General features: G+C 42.1%; 1 protein-coding gene across 1 annotated transcript in view; it reads left to right on the top strand.

Annotated features, from left to right (window-relative positions):
• Nucleotides 1-16,514, top strand: part of DNM3 (dynamin 3) — a 358,945-nt gene that overhangs the window by 266,045 nt on the left and 76,386 nt on the right. The window contains 1 exon segment of the mRNA XM_044302430.1: nucleotides 11,922-12,089. Within this exon segment, the coding sequence (XP_044158365.1) occupies nucleotides 11,922-12,089 (168 nt within the window).

Raw genomic sequence — 16,514 nt, forward strand, 5'->3', positions numbered from 1 at the left:
CTGGTGGAACTGCCCTAAGATAACTCCCTATTGGCAGAAGGTTTGCAAGACTATATCGGAGATTTGCAAGATCCACCTTCCCACCTCTTCGAAACTGTGCCTTTTTGGGATGATCGGGAGTCTCAAGTGCCCTAAATATACAAAGACGCTATGCAATACCTTATTGGCGTCTGCTAGACTGCTGATAGCAGTATGTTGGAAACAACCGGATCCACCTACCGTTCAAAATTGGATCCAAAGGTGTGATCAACTGTATCGCCTAGAACAAATTGCACATTGGGACTCCCAAACACCTCTCCAGTTTGAAGATATATGGAAGCCCTGGAAAACCTTCAGGAAATTCTCAAATAGCTAAGATACACAGAATGTATTGAAACACCTAGTACTCAAGGTATTAGAGCGGAGCGGATAGACCCTGTATGCTACATTAGATAACCTTATCCTATAGGGCACGTTTACATATCATGTCAGACTCTACAATATTATCCTACTTCAGTGAGATCATTCAAGAGCGAAATATAAGTAAGCTGCAAAAATACTTCCCCATACCCCTAACCCATCTTACTCTCTGACTCTCCCCCCTCCTCTCTTACTCTCTCTTATTCTCTTCTTTTAACTTGTTCCTATCTATATGAAGGTGCTCTAACAGATGCAATGTTATATAAAATCTCAGATTTACTCATTCATAGGACATCCCGACTTTTCCATGCACATAAGCCGGATCTGCTATTGTATCCTATATTATATTATTATTATACTTTAGTCTATTTTATATTAGCTTATCGTATCTTATTTTTGTTTCCAAAGTTGCCTATTCATAGGTGCCTGTATGTATTTCCGTTAACCTTTGTGAAAAAACAATAAAAACTATTTTAAAAACAAACATAAATGCTTTGAGAGGTGAACGTTCTGCTTAGAAACCACAACAGAATGAACTTGGTATTTATGAGGTCCTGCAACACATGCAAATGCTTTATGAAAGTAGATGGGTTTGTCCGAGGGAAACCCATTTATGAATATCTTCCATCATCTTTCTAGTTAGATCTTTTGCTCTGTAAATTATGGCAGATTTATCAGTAGGGCATGGGACATTTTGATGAATCTGGTGTCCCTCTGGTACAGTAATAATACATTTCCCTAATTCAGAAAGAAACTGTATTTGCAATTTTGAATATTTGAGGGATATGGATCGATATTTCTAGACTGCCTTCTTCAGCCCCAGGGCCAGCTATGGATGTCCCATAGTGGTGAATAGAGGGTTGGCCATACTTGCACAGTTTGCTCTCTATTTATTGCAATGGCACTTCAGAAAATAGCAGAGAATGCAGAGGGTGTCATGCATGTGCAATGTGCTCTCCATTCACTTTGGGGACCTGTTCTGCAGATAGCAGTTGGCCCCACACCTATCTGACATGTATATACTTGTTATATACTATAAAAGTCCCGGATGGGAATACCCCATTCATAATTTTTTTTTTTTTGTTAAAGTGGTTGTCCAGCCCCTTGAATTTTTATTTTTTTACCGAAAGGTTTTTACAGAGAGGGAGGACAAACTGAACTACTATAGAGACATCCTATGTAGTCAGTTGGCCGTTGCCTATCTGCACCATCGTCCATCCTCTCGCAGGTCTGACCGGTGGGGCCCTCTGTGCTTACGTTCCACTGCCATGGCTGCTGGGGAGGGGTGAGGTGGCAGGAGCAGTACCAGCTCCATTAGCAGCAACTTAAGTCTAGAGTCGCTGATGAGCAGTTTTCTTCACCCGCCTACTGAAGAAACTTCTCACCAGCAGCAGCAGGTAGACATAGAGCATAACCTGAACCAGCAGGTGGTGGCATACTAGGAGTGCACCCTGCCACCCCACATTGAAGATCCACTGGACTACTGGGCATCAAAAATGGATTTGTGGCTTCAACTGGCCGAGTTTGCTCTGGAAAAGCTGTTCTGCCCGGCAAGTAGTGTGGGATCAGAGTGAGTGTTTAGTGCGGCAGGGGCCATAGTTACCCCAAGAAGTAATCGCCTGTCCACCATAAATGTGGAGAGACCGACCTTTGTCAAGATGAATCAGGCATGGATCAGCCAGTATTTCCACACACAAATGCCTGATGCATCAGACCACATCATCCATGGTGCCACACCAACTCTTTGACAAAATAGACCAATTTCTTCTGGCTACCTGCCTCAGCTACTATTCTGATGCTGCCACCTGCCTGATGCCACACATCTGATGCCAAGTGCTCCTTCTTACACCCACCATCGTCAGTGGGTACTGTTATTGCCAACCACCTCCACACTCTGTCACTGGGTCACTCTGTGGTGTCCTGATGCAGCTGCTACCTCCACAATATGTCACCTTGCCACTCTGTGGCCTCCTGATGCTTCCGCCACCTCCACACTATGTCACCTCGCCACTCTGTGGCCTCCTGTCACGCCCTGCCTTGTGGGTGTTCTGAGGATATCTGTCAGAGTTGCTGCACGTGACTTGATCTGACAGTTTGTTTTGTTGTGGGTTTGAGCAGAATCCCACCTCCTCCCAGGTGTTGTTCTTTAGGTAATTGGTAAGGCTATTTATTCTTCCCTCTCCCTATAGCCTTTGCGGGTTATAGTTCTGCCTTGTGTGAGCTCTGGAAGTTTGGTGGATCGTCTGCTCCAACACATCTCTAGATAAGTCCTTTTCTCTTGTTCCTTCTGTGTCTGTTTTGACTAGGCCTCTAGGGTGACGCTAGCTCCTTCGGTTGTTGAAGGAGCTGGGTGCCTCTTTCCCTCTTCCCTATAGCTGAGGGTTTGGTCCAGTGTGTTATAGTATTAGGTATATGGGCATGTGCATATCTACCATCGAGATATGCACATGGGCATAGCAGCTTAGTTAAAATGTGTTTTAGGGATTGCTAGGATGTGACCCCTTTGTTCCCTAGCATTTGGTGCCTAGTCAGTTGTTTTGTTTGCTTTGCCATGTTCTGTTTCCTTCCCTTATCTTACCTACCGTGACACCTCCTCATGCTGCAGCCACCCCACACTCTGTCATTGTGCCACTCTGTGGCATCCTGATGCTGCCGCCACCTCCAGAATCTGTCATTGGGCCACTCTGTGGTCTCCTCATGCTGCTTCCACCTCACTACTGTCATAGGGCCACTCTGTGGACGTCTTATGCTGTTCCCACCCTCCCCACATCATGACTGGGCCACTATTTAGCCTTTTTGGCTTGGCTGATGTCGTCATTTATTTCACCCTTCTTCTGATCTGTCAGAAGGAAGGAAAAATAAGACGCACAACGGATCCTCCCTGTGTAGCAACTGTAAGGCCTGTATGGTCCCATCAGAATTGGCTTATGATTTGGTAGCCAAAAGCAGGAGTGGGTACAAAACACAGAAGACATGCAAATATTCCATTCATGTGTCATCTCTGTTTTGGATCCACTCCTGTTTTTTTTGGCATTAGCAATACTTATGATTACTGACCAAATGCTGACCGAGTGAAGGCGTATGCTCCACAAACAGGATCCGTTTTTTGGGGGTTATTGTTCTGTTGGATCAGAGGAAGGGCAAAATAATCAGTGATGTCAACACAAACTTACTGCTGACACCGTCTCCACTCTGTCGGGGGGCTCTACTTGTATAAGTGTTTAATAGAACAAGTTCTGTAGGCATCTATGTGGAATCAGCTGACGACAGTGTAAAAGGAGTGCGCTTCTTCTTGGCACTAACATCGACCTGTAAGGCTTAGTTCATACTTGAGTGGCCCTGAGAAAGCGGAGGAGCGAAATGTGCGTCGGGGTGCACTCTCTGCTAGACCTGGGTTCGATCCATTTGTGCCTCCTATCAACTTTAGGTAATATGTTGCAGTATTTCTTTTGATTGATGTCTATTACTACTACTGTTGTTCCTCCATACTGCTTATGGGCTAACTATAGGTGCTGTATATCTGGCTCCTCTTTATGGCTTTTACTTGGCAGACTTTGTATGTTACTTGTTGGGGGTTTGAGGCCTGTACACACATTAGGGGTGGGGTTTATATTGCTTGCTTATTGCGGCATTTATTATTTCCCCATTCCTCCTCTTGATTTCGGATCCATTATACCCAGAGTCTGGTGGGTGAGCTGCTTATCGCAGCGCTTGCCTACACTGCTGCTATTCATTTCATTTTAATGTTTGTCTATTATATTGTTTTGTAGTATTTATTACTTAATAAAAATGTTCATGTTAAAATTGTATATGTGTGTCTTTTGCTTAATTGGTTGTGTACTAACATCGACCTGTAAGGCGGAGTTCATACTTGAGTTATTTGGTCAGTTTTGGCCCCGTGACTGCCCAAATAAGTGAAGTGTGCAGCGATTCTAAGAGCGACGCCTGTCATCTGCATGCCATACGAACTCACGGTATTATTTCACTACCACAGCAGACTCCCTATGCGTGTTACTGCAAGGCACAGTGTTCTACACCACTATAAAGGCTCTCTGCAGCCAGGAAATAGCTGTTTTTAAAACTAAATTCACTGAGAATATATTCGGATCAAACCAAATCGAATTTTTAAAAAAATTCGCTCTTCTCTATTCATAACTATGGGAGTCCTCTCAATACATTTTAATGCTGGCTTGTTGGAACATAGTGTCAGAATGAAGATAAGAATTACATAACCGGACTCAACATCACTTACACTACACACTGCTTACTCTAGTTTAGGGGAGGTGGGAGCAGACAGATTCCCTTTAATTCTTTAGAAAAGGAAATAGTTCAAATGTGAGAGCAGTATTTAGTGGTGCCATACAGTGTGTGACCTTTGTCATCGGCCAGCCGCATTTGCATTAATTTCCTCGTTTAACCAACTTGCTCCATGAAATTCCTAGCTTTATACCCCCGAAGGAGAGAAAGGTTAAACACTTTCATACTCTTCACGCTCTAAATTCCCATTTTTAATTCCTTCCCCTTACGCACATCTACAAGATCAGAGACCAATGGCTATTTTTATTTCAGCGTTCTCTTGATGGGGATAATGCTTAACATGTGTCCTTGCCCTGCTTAGCCAGCAAAAGTCTCCTATTGCAGCCCTGTAATTTAAACAAAGAAAACTCCAAAAGCACATACAGGATATAAGTGATGGAGAGGGGGAACAAGAGCCAAGGGGTGGAGAGAGAAAAAATTCCAGTCTGATTCTGGGGGCGGACGCCAGGGAATAAGCTGTCTACAAAATGTGGTTTCAGTGAAAAGAAAATGTATTTTCTAATAGTCTGTACAATCTGGGTTTTGTGCGGTTTTATTCATGGGGCATGATGGGGTGATGGTGTTTGCCTTTGTATAATTGTAACAATGAAGATGTTGTAACGACACGAGGTTTGTAACCACACGTTGCGTGGAATCACTCAGAGCTCTCCATTGTATATTTGTTCTCAGGGCTTTGATCCCACACGGCAGTTTGGGGTCATCTTGGATTTCTTGCTGTATGTTTCGTCTCAAGGTTTTGATAAAATATTCTAGTGAAGGCAGGTTTAGCTACAGTTGGTGTTATGGACATGAACAGGAAGTCTCTGTAACCATTTCTAAATGGCTCAAATCTTTCAGTGCCAGACTAATTCCGATGTATATTTCTGGCACTCAATCCATTCGCTTTGTTTTGGCGAAGTGGTTGAAGTTTAATTGAAACAGTATTGACTTCATACAAAGGGGAAGCCTGTCGTCAATCCAGAAAATAGATTCCTTGTGAGTCCATTAGTTGTACCTGAAATATATATAGGTATATAAATATACAGTATACAGGCAGGTGTGGGAAAAATGCTGCAAAAATTTAAAAAATTTAAGAGCCAATCGTTTATTTTTATCATTTAACAAAATGCAAAGTGAATGAACAAGAGAGAAATCTAAATACAATCAATATTTGGTGTGACCACCATTTCCTTCAAAACAGCATACGTTCTTCTAGTTACACTTGCACACATTTTTTTAAGGAAGTTGGCGAGGTTTTTCCAAACATCTTGGAGAACTAACCACAGATCTTCTGTGGTTGCAGTCTTGCTCAGATCCTCCTGCCTCATAATGTAATCACAGACAGACTTGACGATATTGAGATCAGGGCTCTGTGGAGGCCATATCATCACTTCCAGGAATCCTTGTCCTACTGTAGACTTCATACAGTTCTTAATGACATTGACTGTATGTTTGTAGTCGTTGTCCTGCTGCCTCCCTGATGATATTGCATGATGGATAAGTTATCCAAAGATTTTAGGGTATTTTTTCATCACTGAGGAGTGCTGCGAATTTTCTTATTTATTATACAGAACTGACATCAGGATCATTGAACCATTGCAACAACCTTCACATTACTTGTGGACTTGTGCTGCCTTTCCTCTACATAAAAAAAAAACATATATATATATATGGTATATACCGGTATATACAATACCTGTGTGTGTGTGTGTATATATATATATATATATATAATAAAATAATAAGAACAAATAATAATAAAAGAAGTAGCAGCAGCACTGGAGCTGACAAAGTGCGAAAATGGTCACCACAATCCAGACCCCGATCCCCAGGTCAAAGGAAAAAGTTCTAGAAGAGATCACAGCACTCCAACCACAATACTGGAAAACCATTGATTTATATTCTAGTGTCCATAAACATGCGCATGTTTATGGACACTTGAGAATATATATATATATATATATATATATATATATATATATATATATATAGAGAGAGAGAGAGAGAGAGAGAGACTATTCATCACCTTAATAGCAATACAACTTTCTACAGTGGTTAGTCTTATTTTATTGTGTTAGACCAATGTTCCCTCTAAACTGTGTTCTCTGGCATTGAAAGAGTTAAGAATTCCAAACTCTGCAGCAGGTAAAGCTGTTTTTGGGCTCACTAGTCCTCCTTAGGGAGAGTTCACATCATTGTAATTTTTTTTGTTTTTCTGATCCATCAGAAGAACAGAAAAATAAAGAAAAAAAATGGATCCTGTGCATCAGTTATACGCATTTGGCATCTATTTGAGCCATTCCCATCAGAGATCCAATTTTTTAGCCGTTAAAAAAAGTGGCTCAAATGGTTACTAAGGGTACTTTCACATTAGCGGCAGAGGACTCTTGCAGGCTGTTCTGGCAGGTGAGCTGCCTGTCAGAACCATCCTGCCGCTAGTTCACGTATGCCCCTGGACTGCCGCTCCGTCCCCATTGACTATAATGAGGGTGGGGGCGGAGTTCCGGCGGCAGCACGCAGCGAGAGGCATGTCATACTTTTAGTCCGGCTGCCTCTTGCCGTGCGCTGCTGTAACTCCGCCCGCACCCTCATTATAGTCAATGGGGACGGAGCGGCAGTCCAGGGGCATACGTAAACTAGCGGCAGGTCGGATCCGACAGGCTGTTCACCCGCCGGAACAGCCTGCCGGACTCCCCTGCCGCTAGTGTGAAACTAGCCTAAATGTGCATAACTGATGCACAGGATCCGTTTTTTTACAGGATCAGTTTATTTATTTTTCTGTTCTTCTGACAGATCAGAAGAATAGACAAATAATGGTGACGTTAATTCTCCCTGAGTGTGTTGGTTTAACCCTCTCCTTTCCTGAGCACACAGCTTAGAGGAAACACTGAGTCAGACCCCAGTTTAACCCTTTAAATGTGTCAAAAGTGACCTCTTTTATTAGGACCCAAGTCTTCCCGGTGGCGAGATTAGGGACTGTACAATCAGGCCTGGAGACCTAGAAAGCAACACAGAGCCGTCTGTACTTTCCGCCTGTTATTATGGCACATCAAGTGTTGCCTCAATGGTAGCCTGTGTCACAATGACAGAGAAATACTAATGCATGATACGTTCAAAAGAAGGAAATGAAATAATAATCTATTAATGGGATTAAAAAACTAACGGCACTTAAAATAAAGGATTTTTCCTGCTTAAAACAAGGCCCCATACCACTATGTCAATGGAAAATGTAAAAACGTATAGCTGCTGAAATGCAGAGCAGTCAGTGAGGTTTGGCAAGAGATTTGCATTGTGTAAAGGGGCAGATTTGGAGTTGATTTTGAATGTGGAACTACAGTTCAATGCACGTGAATTGGATTTAACAAAACTCACACAGCAGGAAAGATGTACAGCATGCTCCATATGTCACAGATTTCTTCCAGATTATTGCAGCACAAAGTATGAAATCCATGACAAAATTCATAGGTTTCATCTCAGATTTGTGGCTATAACTGCTGCTAAAATGTTCTTGCCATATCCAAACCAATTCCGTGCCTACCATGGAGGCAGACCATGCGACTGCTATAAGGCCCCAGGTGGGGGAATCCAGCTCTCAACACCTTCTTATTATCCCAACATAAAATAATGGCTATTTCTGTCAGCTGCCACTAGGAGGAGCTCAGTGCAAAGAGGTGGTAATGCTATAAACTTCTGTACACTGAGCTCCCCCTAGTGGTGGCTGCACAAAGCCAGTTTTATCATGTACAGAAGGAAAGCGGGAGATGTAGAGCTGTATGGAGGGGATTTATCAATGTTTTTACACCAGTTGTCAGCTGTAAATACATTGAGAAATATGGTGTTCAAAAAGAGTGCCACATTTATGAAGTGGATTTTTCCAAGTGTGACTTTTTTCTCTTTAGTATTTTCCTTCATATAATTAAACAAAAAAGGTAATAAATTTGTATTTGTTATGGAGCCTCAGCTCTGACAACACCCTCATATTCTAAGGCCACTTTCAGACGAGCAAGTTCCATGCACTGGACTCGCAGCGTGAGTATGCAGCAGCTCCCGTCCTGACCTCCCAGTACTGACGGGGCCGCATAGCATTATATTATTTATGATGCTATGTAACCCTTACAGTTTTGGAATGTATGGGATAACACTGACATAATGCTGTCAGTGTTATCCAATACATTTCAGAACTTATAAGGGTTACATAGCATCAGAAATTAATATAATGCTATGCGACCCCGTCAGTACTAGACGGTCAGGACGGGAGCTTTGGCTGACACATGCTGTAAGTCCAATGCGTGGAACTCGCTCATGTGAAAGGGGATGAGGAAAACTCTAGGCCAGAATATTTCTAACATCATCTTTTGGTTCTATACTTAAAAAAAAATCATTATATTAGTTCCAAGAACCATAGAATAAAAACAACCACAATCTTACCTGAAAAGGAAAGCTTCTTCATTCTTACAAGTAAGACTTGTGAAGAACCTCAACTTCTTCAGCATCCAGTCTCAATATGACTCAATAGCCATTGTTTTCTGACATGCTTAGGCTCTGTTCACACAACTGCTATGTTGTATGTATTTGTGAATGGGTACAGACAGATTCTGAAGCACTCCACTGACTTGAAACATGTCATATTAGAAAATTATTCAAGAGAGTAGACGTACTGGCCACAGATTGAGCCATTGGACAGCTGGTTGCATGGATTTCAGTCTGAAAGGAACTGCATGTGAACACAAGTAGACTAAAGAAGAAACCAATTACAAAAATGATGCCTATCAGGGATCTTGCAGCTACACTAGCTTTTTGCACTGAGCTGAGCCTGTAATTCAAGGGTTGCTATTTTCAGATTTTTCTGTCTGGATCTCAAGAGAGTGTTTCCTCGGATTCTGAGGTCACCCTGCCCTCTTAGGCTTTATTTTGTCCTAATAAAAGCCAAACTCTTTATCTGGGGTAGTCGTCTTTAAACCTAAGATACAACCACTTTGAAAAAAAATTGTAATTTACTTAAAGGTTGACCTCTTCAACTGAAAATAGATAGTATCGTCTTACCAAAAGCAAGTACAGTGCATTGGAATACAGCAGCAGTTTTAATATAATTTGCCAATAGGCTTGTCCTGAAATAATACAGACGTTAGATACAGTGTAACTGTTCTACTAATGGCTGCAAATGTTTGTTGTTTCTGCAAAGTATAAGTGGTGGCTGTTATCTCACACAAAATAATGGCCAACCCCCCCCCCCCCCCCCCCACACACACATATCACTTTATTTCATATTTTCCCAAATAGCATCCTCTACCCAAGAGTCTGTCGGGTCCCATAAATATTGATTTGACAGTAGATCCTGTAGGACAGTGATCTCCAACCTGTGGATTTCCAGCAGTTGCAAAACTACAATTCCCAGTTCATGCTTGAAGATATACTTTTGGAACAGCTGGAGAGCTGTTGATTGGAAATGTAATGTATATGGTCAACTTTACTTGGGCTACAGATGTGAAGTTTACGCCTGCTACAATGAGCATTTCCATGTTTTTCACTGTTGGGAGGTTTAATGGAAAAGAAACAGGAATGCTGGTATGATATCTGTTCACTGTATTCCATTGTATGCCGTGTGGGCTGGTTGCCAGATACTGGCGGTGTGTATCTTATGGCAGTGCACACCCGCCTCTGTCTTATGCATACTGGCTGCAGATACTTGTGGTTGTTCTATTGTATGCCGTGTGGGCTGGTTGCCAGATACTGGCGGTGTGTATCTTATGGCAGTGCACACCCGCCTCTGTCTTATGCATACTGGCTGCAGATACTTGTGGTTGTTCTATTGTATGCCGTGTGGGCTGGTTGCCAGATACTGGCGGTGTGTATCTTATGGCAGTGCACACCCGCCTCTGTCTTATGCATACTGGCTGCAGATACTTGTGGTTGTTCCATTGTATGCCGTGTGGGCTGGTTGCCAGATACTGGCGGTGTGTATCTTATGGCAGTGCACACCCGCCTCTGTCTTATGCATACTGGCTGAAGATACATGTGGGTATTCCATTGTATGCCATGTTTGCATACTGGTGGCAAATACTTTGGGTGTGAACATGACCACTGAGTTAGTAGCTCTTCTCTGTTCAGTAAGGCAGGGGTTAATCTTGCTTGCTGTGTGTTCTGTGTGCCTTGTAGAGGTTAATGCCTCTTTCTGTTTGTGTGCACCTGCATCTGTTTTGGGCTAATGAGCTCAGCTATAGGTTCTGTCTGTCTCTCCCACCCCTTGGCTGAGCAACAGCAACAGTTCCTGTAGCTTCTTCTGTTCTGTTATCCTGTCCAGTCCTTGCCAGTTTGCATGTCTGACCTGATTCTGCCTGTGTTCCTGCCGCGGTCTGTCTGTGTTACCCTGCTTGTTTGGTCTCACTTTAATTTTGTTTATGTCTAGTCCTCCAGTCTGGTGTTCCAGTGACCCGTACTCTAGTCATGGTGCCTTTTCAGGTTGTGTCTGTGGTTTTGGTGGGCTTCCTGAGCCTCCAGGTGCTTGCACCAGAGTTTCTGAGTCCAAGGGTCAGCTGCCTAGTATACCGGGACCATCCCAGGAGGTGGTGGTCCTGTTGCTAACGCGCAGCAAAATTCACATCCCTGTATAGAGGTTAAAGGGTGAATACCAGGGAGGCACCAGAATAACACCCTTAGGTTTTGACCCAACATTAAACCAGTTACTTGGCATAGTGGTTCCACATTACCACTGATCTGTCTTGATCCATATCAGTGGATGTGTAACAAATGGCGTTATTTCCAATAGATATTTTCTCACAGCAAATTTTGTGTTCTTGCACTGCTCCAGTTTTCTTGGACAATATCAAGAATAAGAAAAAAAGACATGTTTAATTTGTTCTAGTCAGATCTTTCAAGATTGTAACAAAATATACCGTAGCACATATTGCTGCACTTATATTTTTAGGGGCCTATGACCATAGTAGAAAAATGCTCACATATTTTGCTTTTATGTTCAGCTATGTTTGATAGAGACTTTTGGTTGAATAAACCAAAAATGCAAATGAGCAGTTGCCAGTCAAAATGTATCCATTTCCGGACCTCATTTTTGACAGGCCCTTTAGAGAAGCTCTCCAGTTTCTGGACATCTTCTCTACTTTCACTTAGCATCAGATTTTGATAAATCACCCTCTGTACATCAGAAGAGTTTAGAGACAACAAGTCCCATATTATTTACAACCAACCAACTGAAATGTGTTTCTTCTCAGACAGGTACAGATGAAGAATCATCTCAGGAAGATAACTTGTCGATGGATCCACAGCTGGAACGACAAGTAGAGACCATCCGTAACCTGGTATATTCCTACATGACCATTATAAACAAGTGCTTCAAAGATCTGATACCCAAGACATTAATGCACCTGATGATCAACAGTGTAAGTAGTTTTCGATCTAACAAAGGATCTGCTTGTTGGCTTGAAGCAACAATATCTCATCATGAGTTATACAATTTCAGATATGTCTGATGAAATAGATTGCATTCTAATAAAATTGTTATAAGTGACCAGAACTGAAGTTATTGACAGTTATCGTATGACTTTACCTTCAAAATTAGGCAAGTTATATTACAACTTATAAAAATTGTGACCATGAACATTGTTTAAGACTATGAGGTAATGTAATATCATATTATATGCAAGATCCTCATTACCCAAGCAGAAAATATGTATCTCGAAACTTGATATATGTGTGAAAGGAAGCAAGAGAAACTAAATAGAAATGATTATACATTCATTGCTCAGGCTGCAACATTAAAAAGATGGAAGCTGCTAGGAGAATGGTTTCCAACCCTTCCCAACTATGAAGGAGCCCCTGGTAAAATGAATCCAGGCCAGATAAACCCCTACCAATATAAGGTTACAAAAAACTACTGCAAAACTATTACAGGTAGAAACTATAAATATTCAACAGGACACTTAACACCCCAAAATCCCAAATAATGCATGGTCTCTGAATACATGGTCATGCAAAATGTAGGGAGTTGTAGTTCATAGTTGGATTTTGTATAATCGAATGTGATACTTGCTCTAGGACTTGCATTGGGTAGATGTAAAAACTAGGAACAATTTGAGATAGAAACAGTAATCTTGCCTTAAGTAAAAAAAAAAAAAAAAAGGTCAACTAAGTTTCTGCCTTCTTCATTCATTCGTTTATTTATTCATTTTCAGACTCAGTGATACTTGTTTGCAATCTGCTCCTATTTTCAGACTATTCTCATGTGTCCCTCCCAGTTATATCTGCTGGATCGGTGTGTCCAGGATGTTGCTGTCTTCCCCTAGAAATGTATTTGTGTGTCCTTTCCTACCTATGTAAAACCTGTACAGAAGCCCTCCTTGGTTCTTCTCCCCTCTGCTGATACATCTGCTAAGTAGAACTTCCTGCAGCTATCTCTAACACTAACAGAGGTGAGGAGGTGAGCAGAGAGAGCCATCAGAAGCAGAAATGGGTGCACAACGCTGAAGGATTTATGTCACATTTAGCAGGACAGTCAGGTGAAGGGCTTACACATACCCTTCAGAAGCAAAATGGTAGGACATTTTTATAGAAGTCTGTTTAGAATGTTGCCTAATTTTGCATTTAGGAAGCAAATGAACAATGACAAAATGTTATGCCATAGCCTTTAAAGCTGAGAAGGGGGCACTTAGATAAGAACATGCCTCACATAATATTGGAGCAAAGAGCTGAAGTGGAGGCAACCTTCTGAGTAAAGCCAATAAACAGCACTCTTAATGCACAGTCATACGGCCGGGCCACCATAAAACCACTGACTCGGAGCAGGTTTGTAGGACTCTGAAAATAAAGGTTGAAAAGAAGATCCTGGATAGAAACTTCTGTGCCATATTAAAAAATGCTGAGAGTCCATTAAAAATATTCATACCTCCATGGAAATTGTCATCAATAGGATTATATTATGAAGCAATAGGCATCCCCCCATATAATGATAATTTATCTCATATGTGTGACCCAGAAAACTCAGCAGAGATCTGGGGCATGCCAGGGATCTACCCATGGCTTTAGCCCTATTCAACAAGGCAAATCCGCATGCCACTGTTTCCTGGCAGTTCCAGAGCGCTTTGGAAATCCTCATAGAAATCATCCACTGCTTTATGAACAGAAGTGTGGATTTCTGGTAGGGCTCATCGTGCTAATTAAACCAATACCTTTCTTTTGTCTGTATGCTAAAATGCTGCAGAGAAATCTGTGTTTTATTCATATGCAAATGAGAAGTTGGGGCACCAGGAGGCGGGGCTGAATCCTTTGATCACTGCTTTGTAACACCCCCTGAGCTCTGCACCCCCTTCCCCCTTGATTGACAGGGCTAGACATACTGAGGGATTAACTTCTCATCCGCATATGAATAAAAACGCAGATGTCTCTGCAGCTGTTTATCATACAGACAAAAGAAAGGTATTGTTTTAATCAGCATGATGAGCCCTACCAGGCAGTATGTCTTGTTTAATAGGGTTGATCCTGGTGACAGATCCGCTTTAAGTTAAGTCTCCAGAAGATTTCTGTTTGGCTCCTCTATAAGGCTACTTTTACACTTGCGGCAGAGGTATCCGGCAGGCAGTTCCGTCGCTGGAACTGCCTGCCGGATCCGGGATAACGTATGCCAACTGATTGCCTTTTAAGACTGATCAGGATCAGGATCGTCCTACAAATGCATTGCAAGAACGGATCCGTCTGTCCATTTGTCATACTGTCCATTTTGTCATTCCGGTATTTTAAATGCCGGATACGGCACTAATACATTCCTATAGAAAAAAAATTCAGGCAAGTCATACGTTTTTTGGGCCGGAGATAAAACCGTAGCATGCTGTGTTTTTTTTTTTTCTTTTGCCTGATCAGTCAAAAAGACTGAACTGAAGACATCCTGATGCATCCTGAACGGATTACTCTCCTTTCAGAATGCATGGGGATTAAACTGATCAGTTCTTTTCTGGTATAGAGCCCCTAGGACGGAACTCTATGCCGGAAAAGAAAAACACAAGTGTGAAAATACCCTAAATGGTTACATTATCCGAATGCTAAATTATTTCAGGTACCCATGTACATAATATACAGCCATTGCTGCAACTTTAAGAATACTAAATCATAATTTCTTCTCCTTTTTGAAAAAAAAAATCATCCCCTTATGTTGAGAATAAAGATGTCTGTCCCCCTCCTTCGTCCCTAATTTTATGTGTGATCAGCGCCAATACATCTTCAAAAGCTGTTGGCTCAGCTAACCTATATTTTTCATTACGGCAGTTATCAGGATGACATGCTCTTCCATCTGAAGTCACTTTTTTTCACTCCAATATGATCAAGGCGCCCATACATTGTAGCTTCAAGTCCACCAATGACCCCAACCAACATGCTCTTCCTATGTGAAGTCCCTTTTCATGGTTGTCATATGAAAATGCTTCATGTGGCTGCAAAATGGTCTTTTGCCGCCAGTCACAGAACATGTACTTTTGTCTAGCCACAATATATAGCGGTTCTTTTCCTATCAAGCCAGTTGATCCCCAGGAAGTAGTTTCTATAGCAATGTGAAAGCTCAGAAAAGCCCTTGAACTTCCTCTGTTTGCTCCCAGTGGCCTTTAGGCAGCTCCCACAAGTCGGCCAAGGAGACTGGCTGCATCTTATCAAATACTTCCCTTTGCAGATTACGAAACAGGAATCTCTTCCATGGGAAGACTTGTACTGAGCCTTTAAAAGGATATTCTAATAAGGCATCTCTTATCTATATTCACAGCATCCAGAACACCCTGTCTGTTGGCATCCTTGTTTATTGTAACCCTTAACTCTTACAGGAAACGGCATTGATAAGGCATGGGATATCACTGGAGAAATGTCATGTACAGTAGAAATGGCTGTGAATTTTTGTTATAGACCGTATTATTCTGAAATTTCAGAACAGGAAAATGAGCTGAATGAATAAAAGCATGCATCTCTTTAGGAACCTTGGACTGTCATGTAGGCTTATGTTGACTTCTTTGTGTTCATACATTGAAATAGTTATCCACAAATACACAGGCCAGAAAGAGGATCTCCTTGGAGAATTTAAAGATGTATTCCCAGCTTAGAAATTTATGGCTTATACTCAGAATTTGCCATACTAGTTTAAAAGGTGGGCTCTAACCTTTGTGACCTTCGCCTATTGGGAGTGTTGGGGTCAGGTGAGATCAATGGAGATGTAGTTCATTCCACTGAAGTCTTTAGGAATTACAGAAAGAGGCAAAAGTTGCATTAAAGGGGTTGTCAATATTTTTTGAGTTTTGGAAATGTTAATAGTAGTCTGACTGGGTAGAGAGCCTGGCTCTCTTCTGTGGTCTTCCGGCCCCCATCCTGTAAACATCTGGATGGACAGGGTGAGAGGTGTAGCTAAAGGCTCATGGGCCCTGGTGCCAGAGTTTAGCTTGGGTCCCCCTTCCCTCAGTGCTTTGTGGTCAGAGGCAGGGAAGCACATAGCCTTCATGCTGCCTGAGGCAAAAATTGAAACGGCACCCCCCCATGCCAAATTCTTGACCCTTCCCTCAAGCAAAAGGTGTAACTTGACCAGCATGCACTTTCTTTAATATATGTGTCTTCTTATGCGGCACAATGGTCTTTGGGCCCCCTCAGGCTTCTGGGCCCGGTAGTGACTGCAGCCTCGGCACCCCCTGTAGCTATGCCCCTAGTGGCACATGACCCAGCAGTGTGACAAAGACCAGTAGACTGCAGTAGGGAGATGGAATGGAGCGGTGGTAAGCAGGTGTGTATCATATTTTTCAACAGGTACGATAGGGTGCTACTGACATTAAAAAAGTTAAAAAAGT

The sequence above is a fragment of the Bufo gargarizans genome, chromosome 7, assembly GCF_014858855.1.
Source record: "Bufo gargarizans isolate SCDJY-AF-19 chromosome 7, ASM1485885v1, whole genome shotgun sequence".
Classification (NCBI taxonomy): domain Eukaryota; kingdom Metazoa; phylum Chordata; class Amphibia; order Anura; family Bufonidae; genus Bufo; species Bufo gargarizans.